Consider the following 26,464-nt stretch of genomic DNA (forward strand, 5'->3'; position numbering starts at 1 on the left):
GTGCATAGAATGGACTGGTCCTCCCGATCTGCAAACAGAAAGAAAAAAGAGCCGTGAATTAAAATGAGCTCTGAGCTAAGGGTCTGGACTTGGCTCCTCCCAGGGCCCTCCCATTCTAAAGCTTCTCCATGCTGGCCTCATTGGAAGTGACAACAGGTCAGCTGGGCTCATTGCACAGGCCACAGGGCCCAAGACCAAAGCCAAAAGGGCAGCCCCAAAGTCCCAGAGGCAGTCCCAGAAAGATGCTGGAGCCTGACTGATCCAGGAGTCATTAGCATCCAGCCACATCAGCTCTGGAGGTGTCCTGGGAGGCCCACCCCACCCAGATTAGGTTAGGGACCAAACGTAGATGTTGGATCTATACAGATCGGGGTCCCACTTAGCCACTTCTCCTCTCTGTGGCCTTGGGTAAATATTCTTAAACTCCATGCCTCAGTTCCTTCATCTGTAATATAGTATTGTGCACATTTGTGTTTTTTTTGTAAATCCAGCATCCATTCCCTCTTCTTCCAGAAGCATCCTGTGGTCCTTGAGGTTTCCCCCATCACCCCTGCCGTCATGTACAGTCTTAGTGGGACTGCCTCTTAGGTACCTTCAACAAAGAGGTAAGAATGTGTTCCAGGCTGCATTGGTCAGACTCTCTGGCCTAAAACTCCAAGCTCAGTCAAGGACAGGGAAGCACAGCAGGTGGACAGAGCCCTGAGGCAGACTTCCTTTCTGCCCCTGGGCCCAAGCAGCCCAGTTTCTGTCATTTACCTAGCCTGATTCCTAGTGTTCCCACTGCATCTGTTAGCTCCTCCATACTCCCCTACAAATCCCTTTCCTCTACTAGATGACAGAGTCAGTCTCTCTTGTTTACCACCAGAGAAACCCAAAAGATACAGAGGTCATCAAAGAACTAGATGTGATTAAGCAGACATTACCCATCACCTTCTACTCTTAAAGAGGCCTCTGAGGTGGAGCCAGGCTCTGAAGACCCATTTCCTTCCCAAAGAGAGATCTGAGAACAGTTACCAATACGTTCAATGGTCACCTAACAATGTAGAAATCCCAGCATCATATCTGCTGGTAGACAATGCCACAGTGGCAAGCATTTCTTAAATCCACTCCCTGGCTTCAGTCCTACTAGTTCAGTGCTCAGCTCTCACAAGCTTCATTTCATCAAAAATCTCCTAGGCTTGGTTTTACATTGTATCTCTAGTACTGGCACATAGATGGTAGGTGCTGAATTATGCTTGTTAGATGGATGGATTGAGGGATGGATGAGTAGATGGATGGGAAGATGAGTGGACGGAAGGAAGGAAGGAAGGAAGGAAGGAAGGGTAGATGGGTGAATGGAAGAGTGGGTAGATGGGTAGGTAGATGGATGGGTGGGTGGATGGATGAATAGACAGATGGACGGGAGGGTGGATGGGTGGGTGGATAGGCAGATGAGTAGGTGAGTAGGTGGGTGGGTGGATGGGCAGATGGGTGGGAAAATGGATGGATAGATGAGTAGATGGATGGGAGGATGGAAGAAGAGGTGGATGGGCAAGTGAGTGGAAGGAAGGAAGAAAGGAAAGAAGGAAGGAAGAAAGGATGGGTGGATGGAAGAATGGATGGATAGGTAAATGGATGGAAGCATAAATGGATGGGAGGCTGGGTGAATAGGCAGATAGATGGCTGGATGGAAGGATGGATAGATGGATAGATAGAGAGACAGGAAGACAAATGGATGAGTGGGTGGGTGGGTAGGTGGACGAATAGATGGATGGAAAGAAGGAAGGAAGGATGGATGGATAGATAAGAAAGAAAGAAGAAAGGAGGGAAGGGTGTGTAGATGGGTAGGTGGGTGGGTATATGGCTGGTTGGACGGATGGTTGGACGGAGGAGGGAAGGATGAGTGAGTGGATGAGAGAGTGGATGGGTGGGTGAATGGGAGGGAGGACAGAGTGTATAGGTGAGTAAATGAGTTGGTTGGATGGATGGATGGATGGATGGATGGATGGATGGGAATATGAATGGGAGGATGGATGGGACTGAAGAAGGCAAGGTGAAAGAGATGACTCTTTCTTCCGTCTGTAATCTTAAGAGAGAACTGATTGGAAAGTGGGCACGTTCCTCAGATTCTATGCCCAACTCCAATCAGTTCTCTCTCTCTTCCCTCGGATTATAGATGGATGTTTGGGTGGCCTGGTTGAACGAAATCCTCAAGACAAAAGGCCTAAAGACTAGTCAGCTCTGGGGTTTCAATTCTGGTGTGTTTATATAATGGCACATTTAAAAATAGGCAGGCCAGGCGCAGTGGCTCATGCCTGTAATCTCACCACTTTGGGAGGCCAAGGAGGGTGGATCACTTGAGTTCAGGAGTTCCAGACCAGCCTGGCTAACATGGTGAAACCCCATCTCCGCTAAAAATACAAAAATTAGTTGGGTGTCGTGGCACACGCTTGTAATCCCAGCTACTCAGAAGGCTGAGGCAGGAAAATTGCTTGAACTCAGGAAGCGGACGTTGCAGTGAGCCGAGATCGCGCCACTGCATGCCAGGCTGGGCAACAGAGCAAGACTCTGTTTCAAAAACAAATAAAAAATAAATACATAAATAAAATAGGCAGCCATTGAAAAGAACCAGGCAGAGCTTTATGGATGGACACAGAAAAATATCCAAAATATATTAAGCTAAAAATAAAAGATGAGGTAGCATAGTGTTATACCTTTTGTGTTTTAAAAAGACAGATATATAGGTAGGATGCAGTGGTTCACGCCTGTAATCTCAACACTTTGGGAGGCTGAGATGGGAGGATCACTTGAGGCCAGGAGTTCCAGACCAGCCTGGACAACATAGCAAGACCCAGTCTCTACAAAAAAAAATTTTTTTTAATTAGCTATGTGTGATGGACATACCCCTTGTCCCAGCTACTTGGGAGGCTGAGACAGTAGGATCCCTTGAGCCAAGGAGTTCAAGGTTGCAGTGAGCTGTGATTACACCACTGCACTCCAGCCTGGGCAATGGAGTGAGACCGTATCTCTAAAAACAGACCTGGGATGGGTGCGGTGGCTCACACTTGTAATCCCAGCACTTTGGAAGGCTGAGGCGGGCAGATCACTTGAGGTCAGGAGTTCAAGACCAGCCTGGCCAACATGGTGAAACGCTGTCTCTACTAAAAATACAAAAATTAGCCGGGCATGGTGGCATGCACCTGTAATCCAAGGTACTCCGGAGGCTGAGGCAGGAGAATCACTTCAACCCAGGAGGTGGAGGTTGCAGTGAGGTGAGATCATGCCACTACACTCCAGCCTGGGCAACAGAGCGAGACTCCAAAAACAAAACAAAACAAACAAACAAAACCAACAAACAGGCCTGAGCCTGAAGTACTGAGAAAAGGGACAGGAGGAAGACCTGCTTTCACCCATTCTACTTCTATCCCGGTTATGTTTGTGCTATGAACACATACAATCTTTTCCTCATCCCACCAAAAATGGTCAATAGAAAAAGAGTCGGTATTGTTCTTAATGAAACCATCATGACCACACAGCTAAAAAAAGACAGAAAAGAAAGAGCCACCGCATTACGATCCCACTAACAGCTCCGATCTCCCGAGCGCTCACTGCACTGCAGGCATATGCTGAACTTCTGTGTTGAAGTGACCCACTGAATTCTCTCAGCAGCCCCTGGGGTGGGCACTGGCATTGCCTCCATTTTACAAATAAGGAGAGTGAGGTTCAGAAGTGAGGCAACTTGCCCGAGGTCACTGGGGTGGGTTGAACTGTGACTCCCAAAAGCTATGTTCACTCAGAACCTCAGACTGCGATGTTATTGACTAATCAATTGATTGAGATGGGGTCTCACTTTGTCGCCCAGGTGGGTGTACAGTGGCGTGATCTCAGCTCACTGCAACCTCAACCTCCCAGGCTCAAGCAATCCTCCCTCTTTGGCCTCCCCTGTAGCTGGGACTATAGGCACATGCCAGCATGCCCGGCTAATTTTTGTATTTTTTGTAGAGATTGGGTCTTGCTATGTTGCCCAGGCTGGTTTCACACTCTTGGGCTCAAGTGACCCACCTGCCTCAGCCTCCCAAAGTGCTGGGATTACAGGCGTGAGCCACTGTATCCCACCTGTGATTTTATTTAGAATAAGGGTCTTGCAGATGTAATTAAGGGAAGGATGTTGAGATGAGGTCATCCTGGCTTGGAGTGAGACCTAAATCAATGGTGTCCCTATTTATAAGAGAAAGGAGGCTGGGCGTGATGGCTCACACCTGTAATCCCAGCACTTTGGGAGTCTGAGGTGGGTGGATCACCTGAGGTCAGAAGTTCGAGACCAGCCTGGGCAACATGGTGAAACCCATCTCTACTAAAAATACAAAAAATTAGCCAGGCATGGCGGCAGGCACCTGTAATCCCAGCTACTCGGGAGGCTAAGGCAGGAGAATCGCTTGAACCCAGGAGGTGGAGGTTGCAGTGAGTTGAGATTTTGCCACTGCACTCCAGCCTGGGCAACAGAGCAAGACCCCATCTCAAAGAAAAAAAAAACAGGAAAAAAGCAATCAAACTTTAATCTCTCCATTATACTCTGGAGACAGACAGATACCCATGCCTTTAGCTTCCACCCAGGGGGAGAAATTCACTCGAGGACAGAGCAAAATGGGAAACCAGTTTAATTTTTTTTTTTTTTTTCTGAAATGGAGTCTCGCTCTGTCACCCAGGCTGGAGTGCAGTGGCTCGATCTTGGCTCACTGCAACCTCTGCCTCCTGGTTTCAAGCAATTCTTCCACCTCGGCCCCCCGAGTAGCTGGGACTACAGGTGCGTGCCACCACGACTGGCTAATTTTTCTATTTTTTGTAGAGACGGGGGTTTCACCATGTTGGCCAGGCTGGTCTCGAACTCCTGACCTCAGGTGATCCGCCCGCCTCAGCCTCCCAAAGTACTAAAAAGTGATTTTTTAAAAGAGGGTGAAGGATAGAAGAACCAGGTACCCTGTGATTAGAACCCAGGCAGAGAGAACCTCCTGGGACCGGCCCAGACAACCTCCACTATCTTAAGGAAAGATTTTGAGATGGACAGACAGATGGGCTGTGTTGATCCACGACTTCAGGGAGAGAGGCAGGCTTTCCTGGCAGCCTTGTGAATCCTAGGCCCAGAGCAGGAGAGATTTATAGGCTCAGATGCTCACAGGGCCCCCAGGAGAGGGAGCGGGCTCCAGGAGAAGGCCTGGGAGCTGCCAGCGCGGCTCCGAGCTGGGGGCTGCTGGGAGACCTCTGGCCTGACGTTCCCATCAGAAACACACCACTTCCAGGCGTGGGAAGCTTGCAGGGTGCTGGTTACGAGCAGAAGGACTCCATGTGGGTGCTGTCTGCCAAACCGTGTGGAGCACAGGGAACTCTGAGATCCTGGAACTTTTTATCTGATTCCTTCCCCAAGCCTGAGCTTGTGTTGGACTCAAAAGCAGTATTCTCCGCCGTACAAAGCAGTTTCACTCCCTCCTTGCTTTGCACAAGTGATTTCTTCTGCCCAGTGCACCCACCACCACTTCTCCTCTGGCCTAATCCATTCTCTCTCTCTCTCTCTTTTTCTTCCATTGAGGTAAAATTTACACTACATAAAAAGAACCATTTTAAAGTGAATAATTCAAGCCAGGTGCGGTGGCTTATGCCTGTAATCCCAGCACTTTGGGAGGCCGACACAGCTGGATCTCCTAAAGTTGGGAGTTTGAGACCAACATGGCAAAACCCCGTCTCTACCAAAAATACAAAAATTAGCTGGGCGCGATGGTGCACACCTGTAATCCCAGCTACTCAGGAGGCTGAGGCAGGAGAATCGCGTGAACCAGGGACGTGGAGGTTGCAGTGAGCTGAGATCGCGCCACTGCACTCCAGCCTGGTGACAGAGGGAGACTCCATCTCAAAAAAATAGTAATAAAAATAAAAAAAAACTAAAGTGCATAATTGAGGAGCATTTAGTACATTCACAATGTTACGTAACTACCACCTTTATCTAGTTCTAAAATATTCTGTCACCCCCCCAATGAAACCCTCTACCTGTTAAGCAGTCACTCCGCCATAAGCCCTTGCAACCACCAATTTGCTTTCTGTCTCTATGGTCTTACCTATTCTAGATATTTTTGCATAAATGGAATTGTAACATGTGTGGCCTTTCATGTCTGACTTCTTTCACTCAGCATGTGGCTGAAGTTCATCCATGTTGTAGCAGGTCCCAGACTTTATGCCTATTTGTGGCTGAGTCATATCACATTGTATGGATAGATCATATTTTGTTTATCCATTCAACAGTTGACGGACATTTGGGTTATTTCCACCTTTTGGCTATTCTGCATAGTGCTGCTATGAACATTCCTGTACAAGTTTTAGTTTGAGTACCTTTTCAATTCTTCGGGTACATACCCTAATCTGTATTTGAAACATCGTCTTGGGAGTCAACTCTTCTATGATACCTTCTCTAACTCTACACTTTTCTAGAGCTGAGTTGGAGACCTTTCCACTTGACCTCCTACCTGCAGGATGGCCATGGACCGTGGTGCATGTTGTACACTGCATAACTCTACGGAGAAACTATTTGCATTGGTCATTTATTGTATTGCATTGTGTATTTATTGTAATAATCTTTCAGCAGATGGAGGAAAAGTGCTTTGAGAAAACGGTGCCTTTCTCTGATATAAACGTGAGTGTCACATGGCCTAGTGGTTCCCATGGTCCACAGGTTCTCTCCATTTTAGTAATTATCATCGTGATCCTTACTTAATAAATGTCTCAAAACATTCTGGCGGAAAAAGGTACAGATGATATGGAATGATAATAGGCCATCTATCCATGATATGGCATTCAGAGTTTTTCTTGTTTTTCTTTTCCATATTGGTAAAAATTATGGACTTTATTCATAATATCCAAAAAATAGAAACAACCTAATGTTCATCAATGGGTAAATGGATAAACAAAATGTGGTCTACCCAAACAGTGGGATAGTATTCAGCCATGAAAAGAAAGCATGTTATGGCCGGGGGCCATGGCTCATGCCTGAAATTCCAGCACTTTGGGAAGCTGAGGCAGGTGGATTGCTTGAGCCCGGGAGTCTGAAACCAGCCTGGGCAACATGGTGAAACCCTATCTCTACAAAAAAAATGCAAACATTAGCTGGGCATAGTGACACAATCCCTGTGGTCTGAGCTACTCAAGAGGCTGAGGTGGGACAATGGCTTGAGCCCAGGAGGTGGAGGTTGTAGTAAGCCACGACTGCACCACGGTACTCCAGCTGGGGTGACAGAGACAGACTCTGTCTTAAAAAATATATAAATAGTATGAATCCATGATACAACGTGGATGAACCTTGACAACATTATACTAAGTCAAAGAAGCTAGCCGGCTGGGCGCAGTGGCTCACACCTGTAATCCCAGCACTTTGGGAGGCTGAGGTGGGCAGATCACAAGGTCAGGAGTTCAAGACCAGCCTGGCCAATACAGTGAAACCCCGTCTCTACTAAAAATACAAAAATTAGCCAGGTGTGGTGGCACGTGCCTATAGTCCCAGCTACTCGGGAGGCTGAGGCAGGAGAATTACTTGAACCCAGGAGGCAGAGGTTGTGGTGAGCCGAGACCACATCACTGCACTCCAGCCTGGGCGAGTACAATGAGACACTCTGTCTCAAAAAAAAAAAAAAAAAAAAAAAAAAGAAGCCAGCCACAAAAGGTCACATATGATTCCATTTATATGAAATGTCCAGAATAGGCAAATCCATAGAGACAGAAAGTAGATTTGTGAATTCGTGGCTGCCAGGAGCTGCGGGTAGGAATATGGAGTGACAAAAAAATGTGCACAAGATTTCTTTGGGGGATGATAGAAATATAAAATTATATTGCAGCAATGGCTGCATAACCATGTAAATTACGAGTGAATTTAGACAGTTATGCAGACATAGCTGCAATGTTAGGTGTGAACTGTATCCTTAAAATGAATTTATTTAAATTATACCACATAAACCTTTTTTAAAAATGATGTTCATTTTATACCACCTCTGAATGATTATAAATCTGACTTCTTCCACTTCATGCAGCTCTATTAGGTTTCCAACAATTACAAAATTGTTCGTTTTCAATGCTTTTCCCCTGAACCAATGAGCTCCTGAAGGTCAAGGGCTGTGCCTGATCCCGGGTACAAGGAACAATGCCTGACACACAGTAGGTGCTCAGGAAATGCTTGTTATTTTGAATTGCTCTCTGGCTCAGAGAGGCAACCAAGGTAGAAGCAATGGAAAATGCATATTCACGTGTTCACATATTCATTCAACAAACGAGTCCTGAGCCAGGTACTGAAAGCACAAAAGTCAATAAGATCTGCTTTTTTTTTTTCTTTTCTTTTTTAAGAGATGAGGTGTCACTCTGATGCCCAGGCTGGAGTGCAGTAGCACGATCATAGCTAACTGCAGTCTGGAACTCCTGGGCTAACAGATCCTTCCGTCTCCGCCTCCTGAGCAGCTGGGACTACAGGTGCATGCCACTGTGCCTGGCTAATGGTTTTTTTGTTTGTTTGTTTGTTTTTTGTTTTTGTTTTTGTTTTTCATTTTTTTTGTAGAGACAGGGCCTAGTAAGGTAATATAGTAATATTACCCAGGCTAGTCCCAAACTCCTGGCCTCAAGTGATCCTCCCGCCTTGGCCTCCCAAGTAACTGAAATCACAAGCTCAAGCCAATGCAACGGCCTTCATGACTTGCTTATCCTTGCTTTTGAGAAGTTCATGACCCAGGGTGGGAGTCAGATGGGCAAAGAAATGACTGTAAGAGACGAGCAATGCTACGATGGATGTGAACCCAAGTGCTATAGACGTCAAGTTTTTTGTTTGTTTTTTCACACCACCTGAGCAAGACAGGAAGACTTCACGGCAGAGGTGACCACTGAACAGCATTAAGAAAAATGTGAAAGAATCTCCGGGGGAGAGGTCGAGGCAGAGCATCCCAAGCAGAAGGCCTGGGACAGAAGCTCCAAAGTGGGCAGGGACACAGTACCGAGCCTTCGTGGAGTCTGGGAAGGCTGGAGCTGGGGGCGGCCGGCCGTCATCAGGACCCGCCTGGGGCTGAGCTTCCCAGCCCAGATCCCTGGGGCTCATGTCACCTCACACCCCATCCTTAAACTTGCCTCTCTCCCTTCCTCCTCCCCAGACTCCCCACCCAGCCTCGGATGTGTAAGGCCCCAGGCACGTTTCCTGAGAAGATAAAGGGCTTCAGCGGTTCCTCCCCCGCTGTGGGCCTGAGGACTCCCAGGAGGTACCCAGCTCCCCACAGACCAGCTATTTCGGCCCAAGCCCAAACACAAGCTGGTGGATTCTGGCTGGGAAGCCGGAGCACTGCAGGCTGACCATAAAAGGAGAAAACCCAGCTGGGACTGAGCACACACCCAGGCTCCCTGCATCTGCCCTTGGTTCTGGTAACAGGCTGCTGGGGGCTCCAGTGAGAGGTAATCAAAACCTGGGCTAGTAAAGAAGAAAGGTCTCAGCCTCCATTGCCTGTAGAAAAGTGGCTCTCTAACTAATGCCCCGCACGGAGGCAGACGCCAGAGGTTCTGGATCTTCCATGGTGTGACTGTGAACATGGCCACTGCATGGCCCTTGACAGTGGGTCCTTGGCAGCTGACTGCTAATGCCTGTTGAACTTGTCCTGTCCATGCACCGTGTCCCTACACACTGACCGAATTACCCTTGTAACAACTGGAGTAGGTACAGTCATCATCCTCACAGGACAAGTGAGGAAACTGAGGCACAAAGTAATAGCCGGGGCAGAGCTGGGAGGTGAACCCAGCTCCAGAGCCCATGACCTAAGCCATTCTGTAAGTGAGGGCCCTTCTCTTTCTCCAGCCTTCATCTCCCCACTCTACTCTCCCGGCAGAGTTGGTTAGGATGAGATGCTGAGTAAGAAGAGATACTTTGAGAGCCTTTGCTGCAACCCAACAGGTGTTTTCCAAACCTACAGGAAGCCCTGGTATTGTAAAAGCAGAACTGGGCTGGGCATAGGAGCTCATGCCTGTAATCCCAGTGCTTTGGGAGGCTGAGGCAGAAGGATTGCTTGAGGCGAGGGGTTTGAGACTCAAAGCGAGACCCCTATCTCTATGAAAAAAAAATTTTTTTTAATTACCTGTGGACGGAGGTGTGTGCCTGTAGCCCCAGCTATTTGGAAGGCTGAGGCAGGAAAATTGCTTGAGCCTAGGAGTTCGAGGTTACAGGGAGCTATTATTGTGCCACTGCACTCTAGCTTGGGTGAAAGAGTGAAACTCTGTCTCAAAAAATATATAATAAATAAAAACATGAAAGCAGAACTGGCCAGTGAAGGGGTGTAGGAGACAGGAAAACCAACGCTCTCCCTCTTGGGCCTCCACTCCTACCTCCTACATTCTCCCTCTTCTCTCTGCTCCAGCCCCAGCAGCCTCATAGAACCTATATCAAGTTCCCTAGCCAAGCCTACACTTCACCTTCCAAGGAAGCCTCCCCTGTCCTCCCAAGGTCCCCAGGGCTACACTTCCCCACTCCCTGGACCTCCTCTACTTAGCAGCTACTTGTGGGATGATTCAATTCGTATTTACACAGACGCACAGTAGGCTGTGTCTAGGGCAACACCTAATAATCAATATTGTTAGAATGACCGGGCGTGGTGGATCACATCCGTAATTCCAGCACGTTGGGAGACCGAGGCGGGAGGATTGCTTGAGGCCAGGAGTTCGAGACCAGCCTGGACAATATAATGAGACCTCATCTCTACAAAAAATCAAAAAATTAGCCAGGCGTGATGATCTGCGCCTGTGGTCCCAGCTACTTGGGAGGCTGAGAGGGGAGGATCACTTGAGCCCAGGAGTTGGAGGCTGGAGTGAGCTATGAGTGTGCCACTCCACTCCAGCCTGGGCAACAGGGCAAGGCCTTGTCTCACAAAAAAAATGCTGTTGAATAAAGAAAGGAATGGGAAGCCAGACTGCCCAGAGGCTGGGAGGACACCGAGGGAGGTGGCTGACACATGCAATTTAACAAGGAAGGTGCTGGCCAGGCACTGTGGCTCACGCCTGTAATCCCAGCACTTTGGGAGGCTGAGGTAGGTGGATTGCTTGAGCTCAGGAGTTCAAGGCCAGCCTGAACAACATAGCAAAACCTCATCTCTACAAAAAATACAAAAATTAGCCAGTTGTACTGGTGCATGCCTGTATGCAGCTACTCTGGAGGCTGAGGTGGGAGGATCACCTGAGCCTGGAGAGGCTGAGGCTCAGGTGAGCCGAGATCACACCACTACACTCCAGCCTGGGCAACAGAGTGAGACTCTGTCTCAAAAAAGCCCAAAACAAACAAGGAAGGTGCTGCCAAGTGTCAGCTGGGGCTTTTCAAGTTCACTCCCTTAAGTATGTCTCTTTTTCAATTTAATATTTACGGTTTTTGTTTTTGTTTTTGTTTTTGTTTTGAGACGGAGTTTTGGTCTTGTTGCCCAGGCTGGAGTGCAGTGGGGCAATCTCGGCTCACTGCAACCTCTACCTCCCGGGTTCAAGTGATTCTCCTGCCTCAGCCTCCCGAGTAGCTGGGATTATAGTCGCCCACCACCATGCCTGGCTAATTTTTTGTATTTTTAGTAGAGATGGGGTTTCACTACATTGGCCAGGCTGGTCTCGAACTCCTGACCTCAGATGATCTGCCTGCCTCTGCCTCCCAAAGTGCTGAGATTACAGGTGTGAACCACTGTGCCTGGCCAATATTTACTATTTTATAACAAATAATTCTCCTTTGCTGTCTCCCTTCCCTGTAATGCACCATGGGTACCAAAAATAAAAATAAAAACGTGAACTTTTCATGATTAGTCAGAGCACCAAACAGATACTCCTAGCACCTCTGTAAAGACTGAGCCAGCCAGACAGAGCCACTCATTCCCACACACAGTCCCCCATCATTCCCAACCAGGCCAGACACATAGCTGACAGCCACTGCAAAACCCACAAGAGACAGAGAAGCATTTGGCTGTACCCCTTCCTGGAGATGTGTTTGTAGCAGCACTGCCTCTGCAGAGAAACAGCTGGGAATTACTTCTTGGCTCCACCCTATCACCTCGGCCCCCAGGGCCCGTTTCCTCACCAGGGAAATCGACAAAAATCCAGACCTTTCAAGGGCATGAAGATGACTGAAAGAGACTGGATTCAGAAAGAGCTTAAAATTGTTTTACCCACAGCACATTTAAGAGCTTGGTAATTGCCGTTAATATCATCTTTATCATCATCATCATCATCATCATCCAAAATAGTGATCTAGGGAAGAGGTTATAGACAGCAGTGATTCTGAATCGGCAGGACAGGATATTCAACCAAGGATATTTAACCCCTTTCTGATTACAAGGTGTCATGGTCTGAATGCTCATGTCTCCCTCAAATTCATATGCTGGAATCCTTACCCCTAAAGTGATGATATTAGGAGGTGGGGCCTTTGGGAGGTGATGAGATCATGGGGGTTCAATCCTCATTGGGGGAGAGACCCAGAGAGCTAGCAGGTCCCTTCCACCATGTGAGACACAGCGAGAAGGCAGCACTGGGCCCTCACCAGACACCAAGCTTGATCTTGGACTTCCCAGCCTCCAGAACCACGAGAAACAAATATCTGTTTAAAAGCCACCCAGTCTATGGTATTTTGATATAGCAGCCTTAACAGGCTAAGACACAAGGCCTATGCTAGTCCCTTAGCCTTCTGGGGGCCTCAGTTTCCTCTTCCGTTATATGGGGACAAGAATACTACACTATCTATACCATGCTACCTAGGAGGGAAGAGTAACATTCTGAGGGCAGCGAAGCTGGGTCCCCAGGTTTGACTCTCAGTTCTGGGGCCAAGTAGGTGTGCTGAGTTTTCCCCATCGATCAAACGGGGAGGCTGCCACCCACCCTGTGTGGTGCTAGTGAGGGCTGAGCAATGTGGGATTGATGGAGCAGTGAACCCAGGTCCTGACCTATTGCAGGGGCCCTGAGGACATCAGTGCCCTTCCTCTCTCTGCCTCTACTGGGGAGCAGCCTCAGGGGAGTTGGGTGAGCAGGAACCATCCCCCAGGGGGCTGCCAATCTCAAGCAGAAGGATACAGCCGAGTGTGGGAACTTGCAAAGTGGAGAAAGTCGTTTGGATCACTCCACCCGCAGAGTTGTCTTAAGCTTAGAGAGGACTTAGCCAAGAGCCCCAAGCTGATAAAGGCTGGCTGTTATTTCTTTTTTTAATCCCCTGAGCGTGGCCATTTGTTGCTAATGAGGTGCGGACAAAACATTACTTGTGGCTATCTTGCATAGGGCAAGTGCAGAGGCTCAGAATGGAATCTTATCTGCTTTCCTGCCCCTCCTACACCCCAGGGACCCATGGAGGGGCTCCAAAGTGGTTCTTGTCTGGAGGGCTTTAATGGCGCTTTTCTCCTATTCATCACGTTCTTTTATTGAACTCAGCTCCAGCCTCCTAAGCTTTGAGCTGTCAACACTCTGAGATGAAGACAGTAGACAGCCTTCCGTGGGATTGAGGGGGATCCCTATGGTTGCCCGGTGTCACTGACTGACCAGCAGGGCTCCGGCTTTGGAGTCAGGATAATCCAAGTGTATATTTGGCTCTGACACTTAACAAATCTGCAGCAAGTTCTCCACTCCTCTGAGTCTGTTTTCCCAGTTGTAAAAGGGGGCTAATAATAGCTCTTGAGGCTAGCATTGGATCACCCAATAAACCTTGTAAGCATATGCTGAGGGCACAACCACACAGGCATGCACGAGAAGGAAGAATGCCATAGTTGCCATTTCATAAGCACCATGAAGATAAACATCATGGGAAAAATAGCAACTTTAGGCTGGGCACGGTGGCTCACACCCATAATCCCAGCACTTTGGGAGGTCAAGGCAGGAGGATCACTTGAGGCCAGGAATGAGAGACCAGCCTGGGCAACACAGTAAGATCTTATCTCTAAAATAAAATAAAATAAAATAAAATAAAATAAAAAGTTTTTTCACTACGCAGAGTGGGCTCACACCTGTAATCTCAGCACTTTGAGAAGCCTAGGCAGGTGGATCACTTGAGCTCAGGAGTTCAAGACCAGCCTGGGCAACATGGTGAAATCCCGTCTCGACAAAAAATACAAAAATTAGCCGGGTGTAGTGGTGCGTGGCTGCAGTCCCAGCTACTTGGGGAGCTGAGGTGAGAAGATCACTGGAGCCTAGGAGGTCAAGCCTGCAGTGAGCCGTGTCTGTGCCACTGCACTCTAGCCTGGGTGACAAAGTGAGAACCTGTCTCAAAAATAAAAAAGACTGGGCACGGTGGCTCATGCCTGCAATCCCAGCACTTTGGAAGGCCAAGGTGGGTGGATCACCTGAGGTCAGGAGTTCAAGACCAGTCTGGTCAACACGGTGAAACACCATCTCTACTAAAAGTACAAAAATTAGCTGGGCATGGTGGCGCGCGCCTGTAATCCCAGCTACTCAGGAGGCTGAGGCAGGAGAATCACTTGAACCCGGGAGGTGGAGGTTGCAGTGAGCTGAGATCGTGCCATTGCACTCCAGCCTGGGTGACAGGGGCGAAACTCTGTCTCAAAACAAACAAACAAAAAACACTTTTTTTTTTTTTTTAATTAGCTGAGCATGGTGGTGCATCTCTGTAGTCTCAGCTACTTGGGAAGCTGAGGCAGGATTGCTGAAACCAGGAGTTTGAGGCTGCAGTGAGTTATAATCACACCATTACACTCCAGCCTGGGCAACAGAGCAAGACCCTGTCTCTAAAAAAAGCAAAAACAAAAACAATTTTGTCAGCCTTCTTTACTTTATAATTTAATTTTTTTTTTTGATGACATATGCCTGCACCTTAATAGTTTCAGGGCTTAATTTTAAAATTCCTAATCTGGTCCTGTCCACCTTGTAGGTTTGTGGTAAAGATTAACTGAGAATATTTCTGTAAAGCCCTGAGCTTTATAGGAAGCATATAATAAAAATCCATGATTATTATTATCGCTTCTTTGTAAAAGAAGGCATGAGAGAATTCCCATGAGAAGATGGTAGGCTGAGTGCATGCATTTAGCTCTCTTCCTTCCTAAACCTTACTAAAATAACTGTAAAAGACTTTCCAAAAATACATGAACCAGTTTAGCCGGGCATGGTGGCTCATGCCTGGAATCCCAGCTCTTAGGAAGGCACAGGCATGAGGAAAGCTTGAGCCCAGGAGTTCAAGACCTGCCTGGAAAATATAACAAGACCCCATTCTCCACACAAAAGGAGGGGAAAAAGGCAAAAAAAAAAAAAAAAAAAAAAAAGGGGAAAAAGGCCGGGTGTGGTGGTTCACGCCTGTAATCCCAGCACTTTGGGAGGCTGAGGTGAGTGGATCACCTGAGGTCAGGAGTTCGAGACGAGCCTGGCCAACCCGTCTCTACTAAAAATACAGAAATTAGCTGGGCATGGTGGCATGCACCTGTAATCCCAGCTACTCAGGAGGCTGAGGCTGGAGAATCGCTTGATCCTGGGAGGTGGAGGCTGCAGTGAGCAGAGATTGTGCACTCCAGCTTGCATGACAAGAGGGAAACTCCATCCCCCCAAAACAAACAAACAAACCAAAAACTGTAAAAATACATGAGGCAGTTTAAAAAGAACTAGAGAGGGGAGAACAGCAAAGCCATCTTGGAAGACAGAAAATGGGATAAGCGTTGAAAAGTACCAAGAAAAAGGCCAGACACCGTGGCTCACGCCTGTAATCCCAGCACTTTGGGAGGCCGAGTTGGGTGGATCACCTAAGGTCGGGAGTTCAAGACCAGCCTGATCAACATGGTTGAACCCCATCTCTATTTAAAATACAAAAATTAGCCGGGTGTGGTGGCGGATGCCTGTAATCCCAGCTACTTGGGAGGCTGAGGCAGGAGAATCACTTGAACCCGGAAGGTGGAGGTTGCAGTGAGCCGAGATCATGCCATTGCACTCCAGCCTGGACAACGAGAGTGAAACTCCATCTCAAAAAAAAAAAAAAAAGGTACCAAGAAAAAAGTCTAGGTGAGCAGTGAGGAAAGGTGAGAAACGACCTAATTTCAACACCGAATTCCCCATTTCTGCCCCAAACCTCAGAAACTGGCAATGCCAGGGGCCTCTGGAAGAAAAGATCAAGGAGGAGACAAAAACATAAGGACTGGGTCAAATATAAGGCACTGTTAGACCCCTCCCATATCTTCTGCACTCCCTGAAGCCAAGTGACTGCTCTTCTCAAACCCCACAGAAGGTGGCGAGTTTAGTCTCTGGTGAGGGTTAAACAGAGGGTCTCCGTCCTGGGGGGACACCAGGAACCATACTGAAAGAAGGAAGGTAATGTACAAATTTCACTGCACATTTTGAAACCCTCAGCTTCTTTTCAACTAGACCCTCAAAATGATCCTAGACAAATCTTTAACCTCCAGGCAGAAGATTTTTCTACAAACCTTCTCTGAAGAATCAGAGTAGCCCATGAACAAAAGACTGAAAGACGAAACAGAAGTGTCCTAATGGGGTAGCCCAGCGCTTTCATATTATAGCCAAGCACATCAGCAAGCCCATCCTATAAGCACTGAGCTTCCATCAACAATTTGGTATCCTGTGCACTAAAGCATCCAAGATGAATGGATAGCCAAGAATCCCAAGACATCTGAAGAAATCCACTAATATGACAGACAGAAGTTAAAACAATTAGGAAAATATGTATCTTGGAGGAAATAGACTCTGCATTAAATATCCTCTGAGAAACAGGATATTGCATCCACAGAAAAAGAATATCATATGAAAGAAACATTTAAAAATAAAATAGAATTTTTGGAATTTAATAAAATATATACCAGAAATTTAAAACACAATGGAAGGGTTAGGGAAAAAAGTTGAGGTAAGTGCCCAGAAAATACCATTAAAAACATTAAAGTGATGAAAATGACAAGAGAAAGAGATTTAAATTATAGGATTGGTCTAGGAATTCCATTATGGAAATAAAAAGACTTCTAAGAAAAAGAAACAGAGAACACAGGGAGAAAGACAGCATCAAGGAAATAATTTGCAAAATTTCCCAGAATTTGTGGACACAAGTTTATAGATTAATTGGGCCACTAAGTGTCCAGGATAACAAATAAAAATGGACTCATAGCAAGTCCCATCATCCTGAATAGGGGTACAAAGACAGTCTAAAAGCTTCCAGAGAAGGAGGAAAAACAAAAACTGGTCATGTACAAAGGATCAAGAATATTCCCAGCCAGGAAGGTGAATATAATCACACACACACACACTCACAAACATACACACACACGAATCAGATTGGGTTTCATCTTCTCAAAACTGAAACTAGAAGGCAACAACACAAATGCCTTAAAAAGCTCAGGCAAGAAAGTTATTTATAACTTTCTGAAAACAACTTTCTTGCCTGGAATTTTAAACCCAGCTAAACTATCCTTTAAGTGTTAGAGAAGCATCAAGCCTCTCAGATATGGAAGTTCTCAATGCCTCAAGATCACGTACATTCTTTCTTGGGAAGCTACTGGACAAAGTGCTTGATTTAAGCAGGAGAGTAAAGCAAGAAAGAGGAAGACATGAAAACTGGGAAACAAGGAATCCACTATGAAAGCATTAAGGGGAATTTCAAGGATGGTGAAAAAGATCCTATATGACAGTTACTAGCTATAGAGAAAGCCAGGGCAGATCAGAAGGCTATAGTAGAGATCACATTCAAGGAGATGATATCAATATAATATCCAATACATGTCTGGACATATTAAAAGGAGATTAACACATTTAGAAAGATTTTGGGGCAGAATTGGTGGTTAAGTACATGGAAAACAAGATTGGGGAAAAAAAGGCAATTGCTAACTCCAGGAAAAAGAAAAGTCATACAGAAAGAAGAAAAATAGTCACAAAGCAGTGCAAAGCTCAGCTTCGAATAACATCTACATAATCATAATAATGTAAACTCTAGATAGCATTACATAGTCATAATAATGGAAACTCTGAACACTGAGTTTGTCAAAACTAAGATAAAATTATACTGGGACTCTGATATGAGGCATGTGTATTGGAATGAGGAAATGGGGCAAATCCAGGGGGTGAATGAGCTAAATTTCATCTTTCATGGAGGAAAGTCAATAGATGATACCTAAAATTGAAAACAAAATTAAGATAGCAGCACAATGATCAAGTGTTGTTTTCAGAGATATGGTGGTAAATACCAAAAAAAAAAAAAAATCAATTAAAGGAGTTGAGAAGTAGCAGAGGATGGCTATTTTTCTTAACAAGCCTTCAAAAATTACTTGACTCTAAGCCATCTGCATGAATACTTTTAACAAAAATAAAAACCAATTTTTTAAAAAAGGAACAAGGAATTCCTACATGCGCTGATATGTAACACCCTCTGGCAAAATATAGAACTGTATATATATGGAATGCTAGTATTTGTAGGGAAATCTTAGGGAAGAAAATAGATACCTATTTGCTTATACTTGCAAAAATATCTCTAGGAGAAAACCTCATACACTAGAAACCATAATTGTCTCTTGGGAGGGAAGATAAGGGTCTAATGCACAAGGGTTGAAGGGAGAAGTTCACCTTTTGAATTTGTATGTATCATCTTTCCAAAAACAAACCACGGCCAGGCGCAGTGGCTCATGCCTGTAATCTCAGCACTTTGGGAGGTTGAGGCGGGCAGATCACCTGAGGTCAGGAGTTTGAAACCAGCCTGGCCAACATGGCAAAACCCCATCTCTACTAAAAATACAAAAATTAGCCAGGCATGGTGGTGTGTGCCTGTAGTCCCAGCTACTCGGGAGGCTGAGGCACAAGAATTGCTTGAACCCAGGAGACAGAGGTTGCAGTGAGCCGAAATCATACCACTGAGCTGAGATCGTGCTGCTGCACTCCAGCCTGGGTGGCAGGGCGAGACTCTGACTCAAAATAAAGGGGGGGAGAATTTAAAAAATAAACATGACATAATTTATGCATATGCAGATATAAGATACATATTTTAAATATCAGCTTCTCTTCCCGTACCCTCAAGGGGCTTGGCTTCCATTTGGGAGGGTGCCATGTTGTGAAGTATCTCTTAGAAAGTCCCTCCCATTTTCCCAACTCCTGTGAGGCAGCAAAGGGCTGAGCTCTGGCTCTGAGCTCCCTGCCACAGTATACTAGTCAACCCCTCTAAACCAGCTCCTCCCACACTCATCATACCCATTCTCACCCCTACATTTATGCTTTTATTATTCTTGGCTAGAAAGCCATCCCTGCCCCCTTCTCTCACCTTAGCAAACCATTCTTCGAGGCTTATAAAGCCCCACCTCTCTCAAATAACCCACCCCATCCATCCTGACCCTGGTAGGTTCTTTTCTATAAATAACTCTAATAATTCATTGATTCAACAAATACTGAGCAGCTACTATGTGCCAGGCACCAGAAAATGTGCTGGAGATACAATGATGAACATGCAAGAAGGATGGAGTTTATAGGTCCTCAGGAACTTACTGTCTATGTGACACAACTGCAATGCTTCATCTTATATTCAGTGCATGTGTGTTACCCATCCCTCCTCAATCCCGCCTTTTCACACCCCATCTTTTCCATGAAGAACTCAAGGAAGAAGCCACATGTGCTAGCTTTCTCTCTCCACCTTCATGGTAAGCTTAGTGTGGATCGCAGCCCAGTGACTTAACAGAATGAGATCGTGCCATTTATCAATGGAGTCAACACACTGGGCCTACATGTTTCTTCACAAAAACCAATTTCCTACTTGGGAATGGAGAAAAAATTAAGCAGATGAACAGAATTCTTCCCAAGCTTAAATTTTTCTCCATTATTTTTGACATTCTTTTTATTTTTTATTTATTTATTTATTTTGAGATGGAGTCTCGCTTTGTTGCCCAGGCTAGAGTGCAGTGGCGTGATCTCGGCTCACTGCAAGCTCCGCCTCTTGGGTTCACACCATTCTTCTGCCTCAGCACCCCCTGAGTAGCTGGGACTACAGGCGCCTGCCACCGTGCCTGGCTAGTTTTTTTTGTATTTTTAGTAGAGACGGAGATACACCACGTTAGCCAGGATGGTCTCGATCTCCTGATCTCATGATCCCCCCACCTCGGCCTCCCAAAGTGCTGGGATTACAGGCGTTAGCCACCGTGCCCGATTCTTTTTATTTTTGGAGTCCACCATCAATGATTTGCCAGAAAGCACCAGGTCATGCCAAAATAGACGAGGGCATAGCAGGTGTTGGTTAACATTTAAATTAAGAGTTTATCTTTTATGGATGTGCATATTCACGGTTTTCATTTTCTTTCTTTCTTTCGTGACAGGGTCTTACTCTGTTGCCAAGGCTGGAGTACCATAGCACGATCATAGCACACTGCATTCTTGAAGTCCTGGGCTCAAGCCATCCTCCTGCCTCAGCCTCCAGAGTAGCTAGGACTACAGACTCACGCACTGTGGCCAGCTAATTATTTTTTTGTAGAAGCAAGAGCTCACTATGTTGGCCAGGCTGGTCTCTAACTCCTGGCCTCAAGTGATCCTCCTGCCTCGGCCTCCCAAAGTGCTAGGACTGGAGACATGCTGCTGTGCTCAATCATGATAGTCATTTCCTATTGGAGCTTACTACGTGTCAAGTGAGCATTTCTAAGTAGTTTCAAGAGAGTTGACTATGCAGTTTTGTGTTAAAACCTAGAGACCATGAGGAATCAAATATATGAACACAGGATGTCCTTGTCAATTACAACATTGCCTCACAGTTAAGAGGTGGTCTAGCGCAGGCATCTCAAACCACCGACTGGTACTGCACAGCAGGAGGTGAGTAGTGGGCTTCATCTGTATTTACAGCCACTCCCTATCACTCCAATTACTGCCTGAGCTCTGCTTCCTCTCAGATCAGAGGCGGCATTAGATTCTTATAGAACCATCAACCCTACTGTGAACTGTACATAAGAGGGATCCAGGCTGTGTGCTTCTTATGAGAAGCTAATGCCTGATGATCTGTCACTGTCTCCCATCACCCCCAGATGGGACCGTCTAGTTGCAGGAAAACAAGCTCAGGGCTCCCACTGATTCTACATGATGGTGAGTTGTATAATGATTTCATTATATATGACAATGTAATCATAGAAATAAAGTGCACAATAAATGTAATGAGCTCGAATCATCCCAAACCATCTCTCCCCTGCGGTCCATGGAGAAACTGACTTCTACGAAACTGGTCCCTGGTGTCAAAAAGGTTGGGGACTGCTGGTCTAGGAAAGCAAAAGTCCCCACAACACAAAAATATTCTTCAATGACTACATGAGCGATCAAACTCCACCGAAACCTCCTTCTCCGACGATTCAGTGGCTTCACCTTGCCAATTATCGGGTATCAATATCCACCATCATGATATGAACACAAAACAAAGTGGCAGCTCTGCAAAATAAGGTGCAGTGACTGGCAAAGTCAGTGGCCTTGGAAAGGCCAAAAAAAAAAAGATTCAGGGGCCAAGTGTGGTGGTGCACACCTGTAATCCCACCACTTTGGGAGGCCGAGGCAGGAGGATCACCTGAGGCCAGGAGTTCAAGACCAGTCTGACCAACATGGTAAAGCCCCATCTCTACTAAAAATACAAAATTAGCCTGGTGTGATGGTGCATGCCTGTAATCCCAGCACTATGGGAGGCCGAGGCGGGCAGATCACAATGTCAGGAGATCGAGACCATCCTGGGTAACATGGTGAAACCCCATCTCTACTAAAAATACAAAGTTGGCCAGGTGTGGTGGCACATGCCTATAATCCCAGTTACTTGGGAGGCTGAGGCAGTAGAATCGCTTGAACCCAGGAGGCGGAGGTTGCAGTGAGCTGAGATCACACCATTGCACTCCAACCTGGGCACCAAGAGGGAAACTCCATCCAAAAAAAAAAAAAAAAAGAAAGAAAGAAAGATAAAAGAAAGAAAACGATTCAGGGCAATTCTTAGCTGAATGAACGCTAAGACCACAGGGGCTTTGAGAGACTTAAACACTAAATAAGTAAAAGAAGCTCTTAGGAAAACTGGTGACCCATCAAATAAATCTGTAAGAATGATCCTTTTTAGCTCGGGCTGCAGAAGTCAAGCATGACATGAAGATGTCATTTTATGCTCACATGATTTCATCCCTCACCCCAAAAAAACTTACAGAAAAAAACCCCACACCCACTCTAATTCATTTTATACTGAATCTACAAATTAGCACCTACTCGTAATTAAAATAAAATTCTTATTACATGTAAGCTGAAATTAACCTATTTTTATAATTTGCAATGTTGGTTTTCTTTTCTTTTCTTTTGAGACAAGGTCTGGCTCTCTCACCCAGGCTGGAATGCAGTGGCGTGATCTCGGCTCACTGCAACCTCCACTTCCTGGTCTCAAGCGATCCTCCCACCTCAGCCTCCCAAGAAGTGGGACTACAGGTATGTGCTACCACACCAAAGTAATTTTTGTATTTTTTGTAGAGACATGGTTTCGCCATATTGCCCAGGCTGGTCTCGAACTCATGACCTCGAGCAATCCACCCATCTGGGCTTCCCAAAGTGCCAGGATTACAGGCGTGAGCCACTGTGCCTGGCCTGCAATGTCATTTTTCAAGCTCAGTCAAATATTTTGCCCACTCTCTTTCCCTCCTCCACACACATACTATCTACAGTGAAACTTTGGTCTTTGTTTTAAGTGATCTTTTTCTGGAACGAATTATCTTCAGATAGTAAACATTTCCTTCATTTCATGCCATTTAGCTCAGTTAGTGTAATGAAAGGTCACGTAACAAAATGTTAATGGTGATGAGTTTTGGATGATAGAATCATAGGTGCCAGCAAGTTCTCTTTTACTTAAATATATGTTTAAGTTTTTCTAGAATGAATATACAATATTAAAGACTTTTTCAAGTTACAAATAAATTTTTTCAGAGCACTGTAGAAATGCTTACCCATCTGTCGCTCCCCCTCCTTCTCCTTTGCTAACAGAATTTTCTTTCTTTTTGGTATTTAGATTAAAATGTGCTTAGTGGGACCTCAGCTCCAGAAAAGAACCAGGAATTGCTGGGTATGGTGGCTTATGCCTGTAATCCCAACACGTTGGGAGGCCAAGGCGGGTGGATAACTTGAAGTCAGGAGTTCGAGACCAGCCTGGCCAATATGGTGAAACCCGGTCTCGACTAAAATACAAAAATTTAGCCAGGCATGGTGGCACACACCTGTAATCCCAGCTACTCTGGACGCTGAGGTGGGAGAATCACTTGAACTCGGGAGGCAGAGGTTGCAGTGAGCTCAGATCATGCCACTGTATTCCAGCCTGGGCAGAGTGAGACCCTGTCTCAAAAAAAAAAAAAAAAAAAAAAAAAAAAAAAGAACCAGGAATGGTTCAAACAAATCATAAACACTCCAATCCCCTCTGCCAGTGATTGCTGTAGGAGTTAGCATATGACCAAGTTTCTACCTGACTTAAAAAAAAAAAAAAAAAAGAGAGACACAGGGAAAGAACCTTACCCTCCACTTTCTTCATGCTTTTGGATATTATCACATGAAAACGTGATATCTGGAACTATGGCTACCACTTTGTGACCATGAGGAAGAAGCTGAGAAAAATCCCAAGGAAGTCAACCCTGAAATCAGCCACTAGACTTCCCGTTGTGTGAGGCAATGAACTCCTACTGGTTAAGCCACTTTAGTTAGTTGTTATCTTACTTGCAACCAAAAGCACCCCAAATGATAGGAACACTGAGGTCTGTGATGCTCAGCTTCCCAAAGGTGTACACGAACCACTTTGTAAATACTCTTCCATCAAGGGACACCATAAAGAATGTGTGTGTTTGTGTGTTTAATACAAAGACAGATACCTGACTCCAGGAGCCGTCACTTTACAACCTGAGATTACAGCTCCAAGATTGCCCTTGCAAGGCTCCACCTGCTGGTCTTTGGAGGTAATGGCAGGCCCTGCCTAGAAGGGCCAAGGTTCTGGTCCTACCTGTGGAGTCTGGCTAACTGTCAGAAAGTTGGGGCACTTATACCTGAGTCCCTCTACCTTGGGGGCGGGGTCGTGGCATCTCTCAGGCACACCTGGATTCCTGCCTCAAGAACTTCCAGAATTGGGCTCCTCTCAACTCCCAACTCAGATCCCTGGGTTCCCACCTGTTGGTGCCCTTTCAGAGGGGGTGTGAGTTTTTGAGTTTCTTGTACTCTTCGCCTGACCTGGTACACTTGTTTGCATTAACTGCCTAGTCCCTCTGTTTGACTTGGGGGTGGCTATTTCAGGGGCTCCAAAGTGTTCTAAATAGAAGGTGAGAAGGCCTGGGTGCAGTGGCTCATGCCTATAATCCCAGAACTTTGGGAGGCCAAAGTGGGAGGATCACCTGAGGCCAAGAGTTTGAGACCAACCAGTATAGCAAGATCCTGTCACTTCCAAAAACAAAACAAAACAAAACAAAAACAAAACAAAAAAAACCACCTTTTTAAAATTAGCTTGACATGACAGTCCACACCTATAGTCCCAGCTACCTGGGAGGCTGAGGCAGGAGAATTGCTTGAGCCCAGGAGGCGGAGGTTGCAGGGAGCCGAGATGGCACCACTGCACTTCAGCCTGGGCGAGAAAGTGAGACCCTGTCTCAAAAATAATAAAACAATAGTAAAAATAATAACGTATAAACATGAAAGTAATAGGCACAAGTCTTAAGTTTGGAAAAACCAGCATTAACAATCTTCACAAGAAGCTACAAGATAGAGACTAACACCCCTTTTGACAAATGAGGAAACTGAGGCTGAAGAGGAAAAGATATTTACCCACAGTCCCACAGGGGTTGAGGGACAGGTAGGTGTCAACACAGACCACAATGGCTCAGCCCCAGGGCTGTTCCCCACCCTCTTTCCATCCTTTGCAGACAGCTGGCCCGACAGGGCCCTTGGGCAGCGAGCCCCGGAGCTGGAGCTGGAGCGGGCCCATGCCCGTATTTGCCCAAGCTCTTGGCTCTCCCTCACCCTCCCAGGCTGCAAACACAGATGTTCCTTTTGCTTTTTCCCTTTTTCAGCCACAGTAACTCCTGGTCCCTCGCAGTGCCTGCCAAACTCCACATTCCTGGCAAGAACTGCAGACAAGCAGGACAGGAGGGGCTCCCTGGAGCTGGCCCCGTGCAGCCCTGAGTTCACTCACCTTGAAGCATGCTCCGGTAGGCCGTGTCTGCGATGGCGTAGATGTGAGGCGGCATCTCGTGCCTCTTCTTGCCCTTGTACATGTCGACGATCTTCTCCGAGTAGATGGGCAGGTGTTTATAGGGGTTGACCACCACGCAGAAGAGGCCAGAGTACGTCTGCAGACAGAGAACCCAGCTTACTTCCAGACCTCCTCCAGGGTAGACAGATCGCACAGAAGCACTCAGTATTCTCAAGTTAGAGATGGGGAAACTGGAGCTTGGAGTCTTAGTGGAAACCCTGGGCCTCACTGATATTCCAGGTACGTGGGAAGAGGAGAAAGGGCGAGAGTGGGTTTCCAAGCTGCCTATGTTTTATTTTGCAACTGTGGGGGGTTTTGTGTTTGTTTTGAGATGGGGTCTCACTCTGTCACCTAGGCTGGAGTGCAGTGGTGTGAACATGACTCACTGCAACCTTGACCTTTCTGGACTCAGGTGATCCTCCTACCTCAGCCTCCTCAGTAGCCAGGACTACAGGCGGGCGCCACCAGGCCTGGCTGATGTTTATATTTTCTGTAGAGACGTGGGTTTCACTGTGTTGCTCAGGCTGGTCTCAAATTCCTGGGCTCAAGCAATTCTCCCATTTCAGCCTCCCAAAGCACTGGGATTATAGGTGTGAGCCATTGCACCTGGCCAAACTGTGGAGTTTTGAAGAGCTCTGGGTTCAAATCTCAGCTCCACTCCTCCGAGCTGCCACTGTACCTCCCTGGACCTCACTGGCTTAAATAACAGCCACCGTTCATTGAGCACTTACTATGTGTTGGGCACCAAACTAAGCACTACGCAGGATCTTTTTTGGATGCTGACAATCATATTAAATGCTCATCATTTAACAGGTGGCACAGAAAATGAACAGTGTGCTTAAGATATTAACTCAGAACATTTAATAAAGAAAGTGTTTACAGATATGTGTGCAGAATTAAAGAAACCCAACCAGTGACCGGAGCAGTTAAGTCTGAAGAGCAAGAACAGAAGAGAATGTTGTTTACTTTTTTTTTTTTTTGAGACAGGGTCTTGCTCTGTCGCCCAGGCTGCAGTATAGTGGGGTGATCTTGGCTCACTACAACCTTGAGTTTCTGGGCTTAAGTGATCCTCTCGCCTCAGCCTCCCAAGTAGGTGGTACCACAGGTGTGCACAACCATGCCCAGGTAATTTTTATTTTGTTTTTTGTAGACAGGGTTTCACCATATTGCCTGGGCTGGTCTCGAACTCCTGAGCTGAGGCGATGCGCCAGTCTCAGCCTCCCAAAGTGCTGGGATTACAGGTGGGAGCCACCGCACCCAGCCAGTGAGGGAATATCGTTAACTGAACATTGGAGG

General features: G+C 46.4%; 1 protein-coding gene across 6 annotated transcripts in view; it reads right to left on the bottom strand.

Moving 5' to 3' along the window:
- MYH11 (myosin heavy chain 11) overlaps positions 1–26,464 on the bottom strand; it is a 154,395-nt gene that overhangs the window by 95,440 nt on the left and 32,491 nt on the right. For all 6 annotated transcript variants that reach the window (XM_055099356.2, XM_055099358.2, XM_055099355.2 and 3 more), the window contains 2 exons: positions 25,109–25,265; positions 1–28 (listed from right to left, as the gene is read on the bottom strand). In XM_055099356.2, coding sequence (XP_054955331.1) covers positions 1–28; positions 25,109–25,265 — 185 coding nt within the window. The remainder of the gene's footprint in view (positions 29–25,108; positions 25,266–26,464) is intronic.

The sequence above is a fragment of the Pan paniscus genome, chromosome 18, assembly GCF_029289425.2.
Source record: "Pan paniscus chromosome 18, NHGRI_mPanPan1-v2.0_pri, whole genome shotgun sequence".
NCBI lineage: Eukaryota > Metazoa > Chordata > Mammalia > Primates > Hominidae > Pan > Pan paniscus.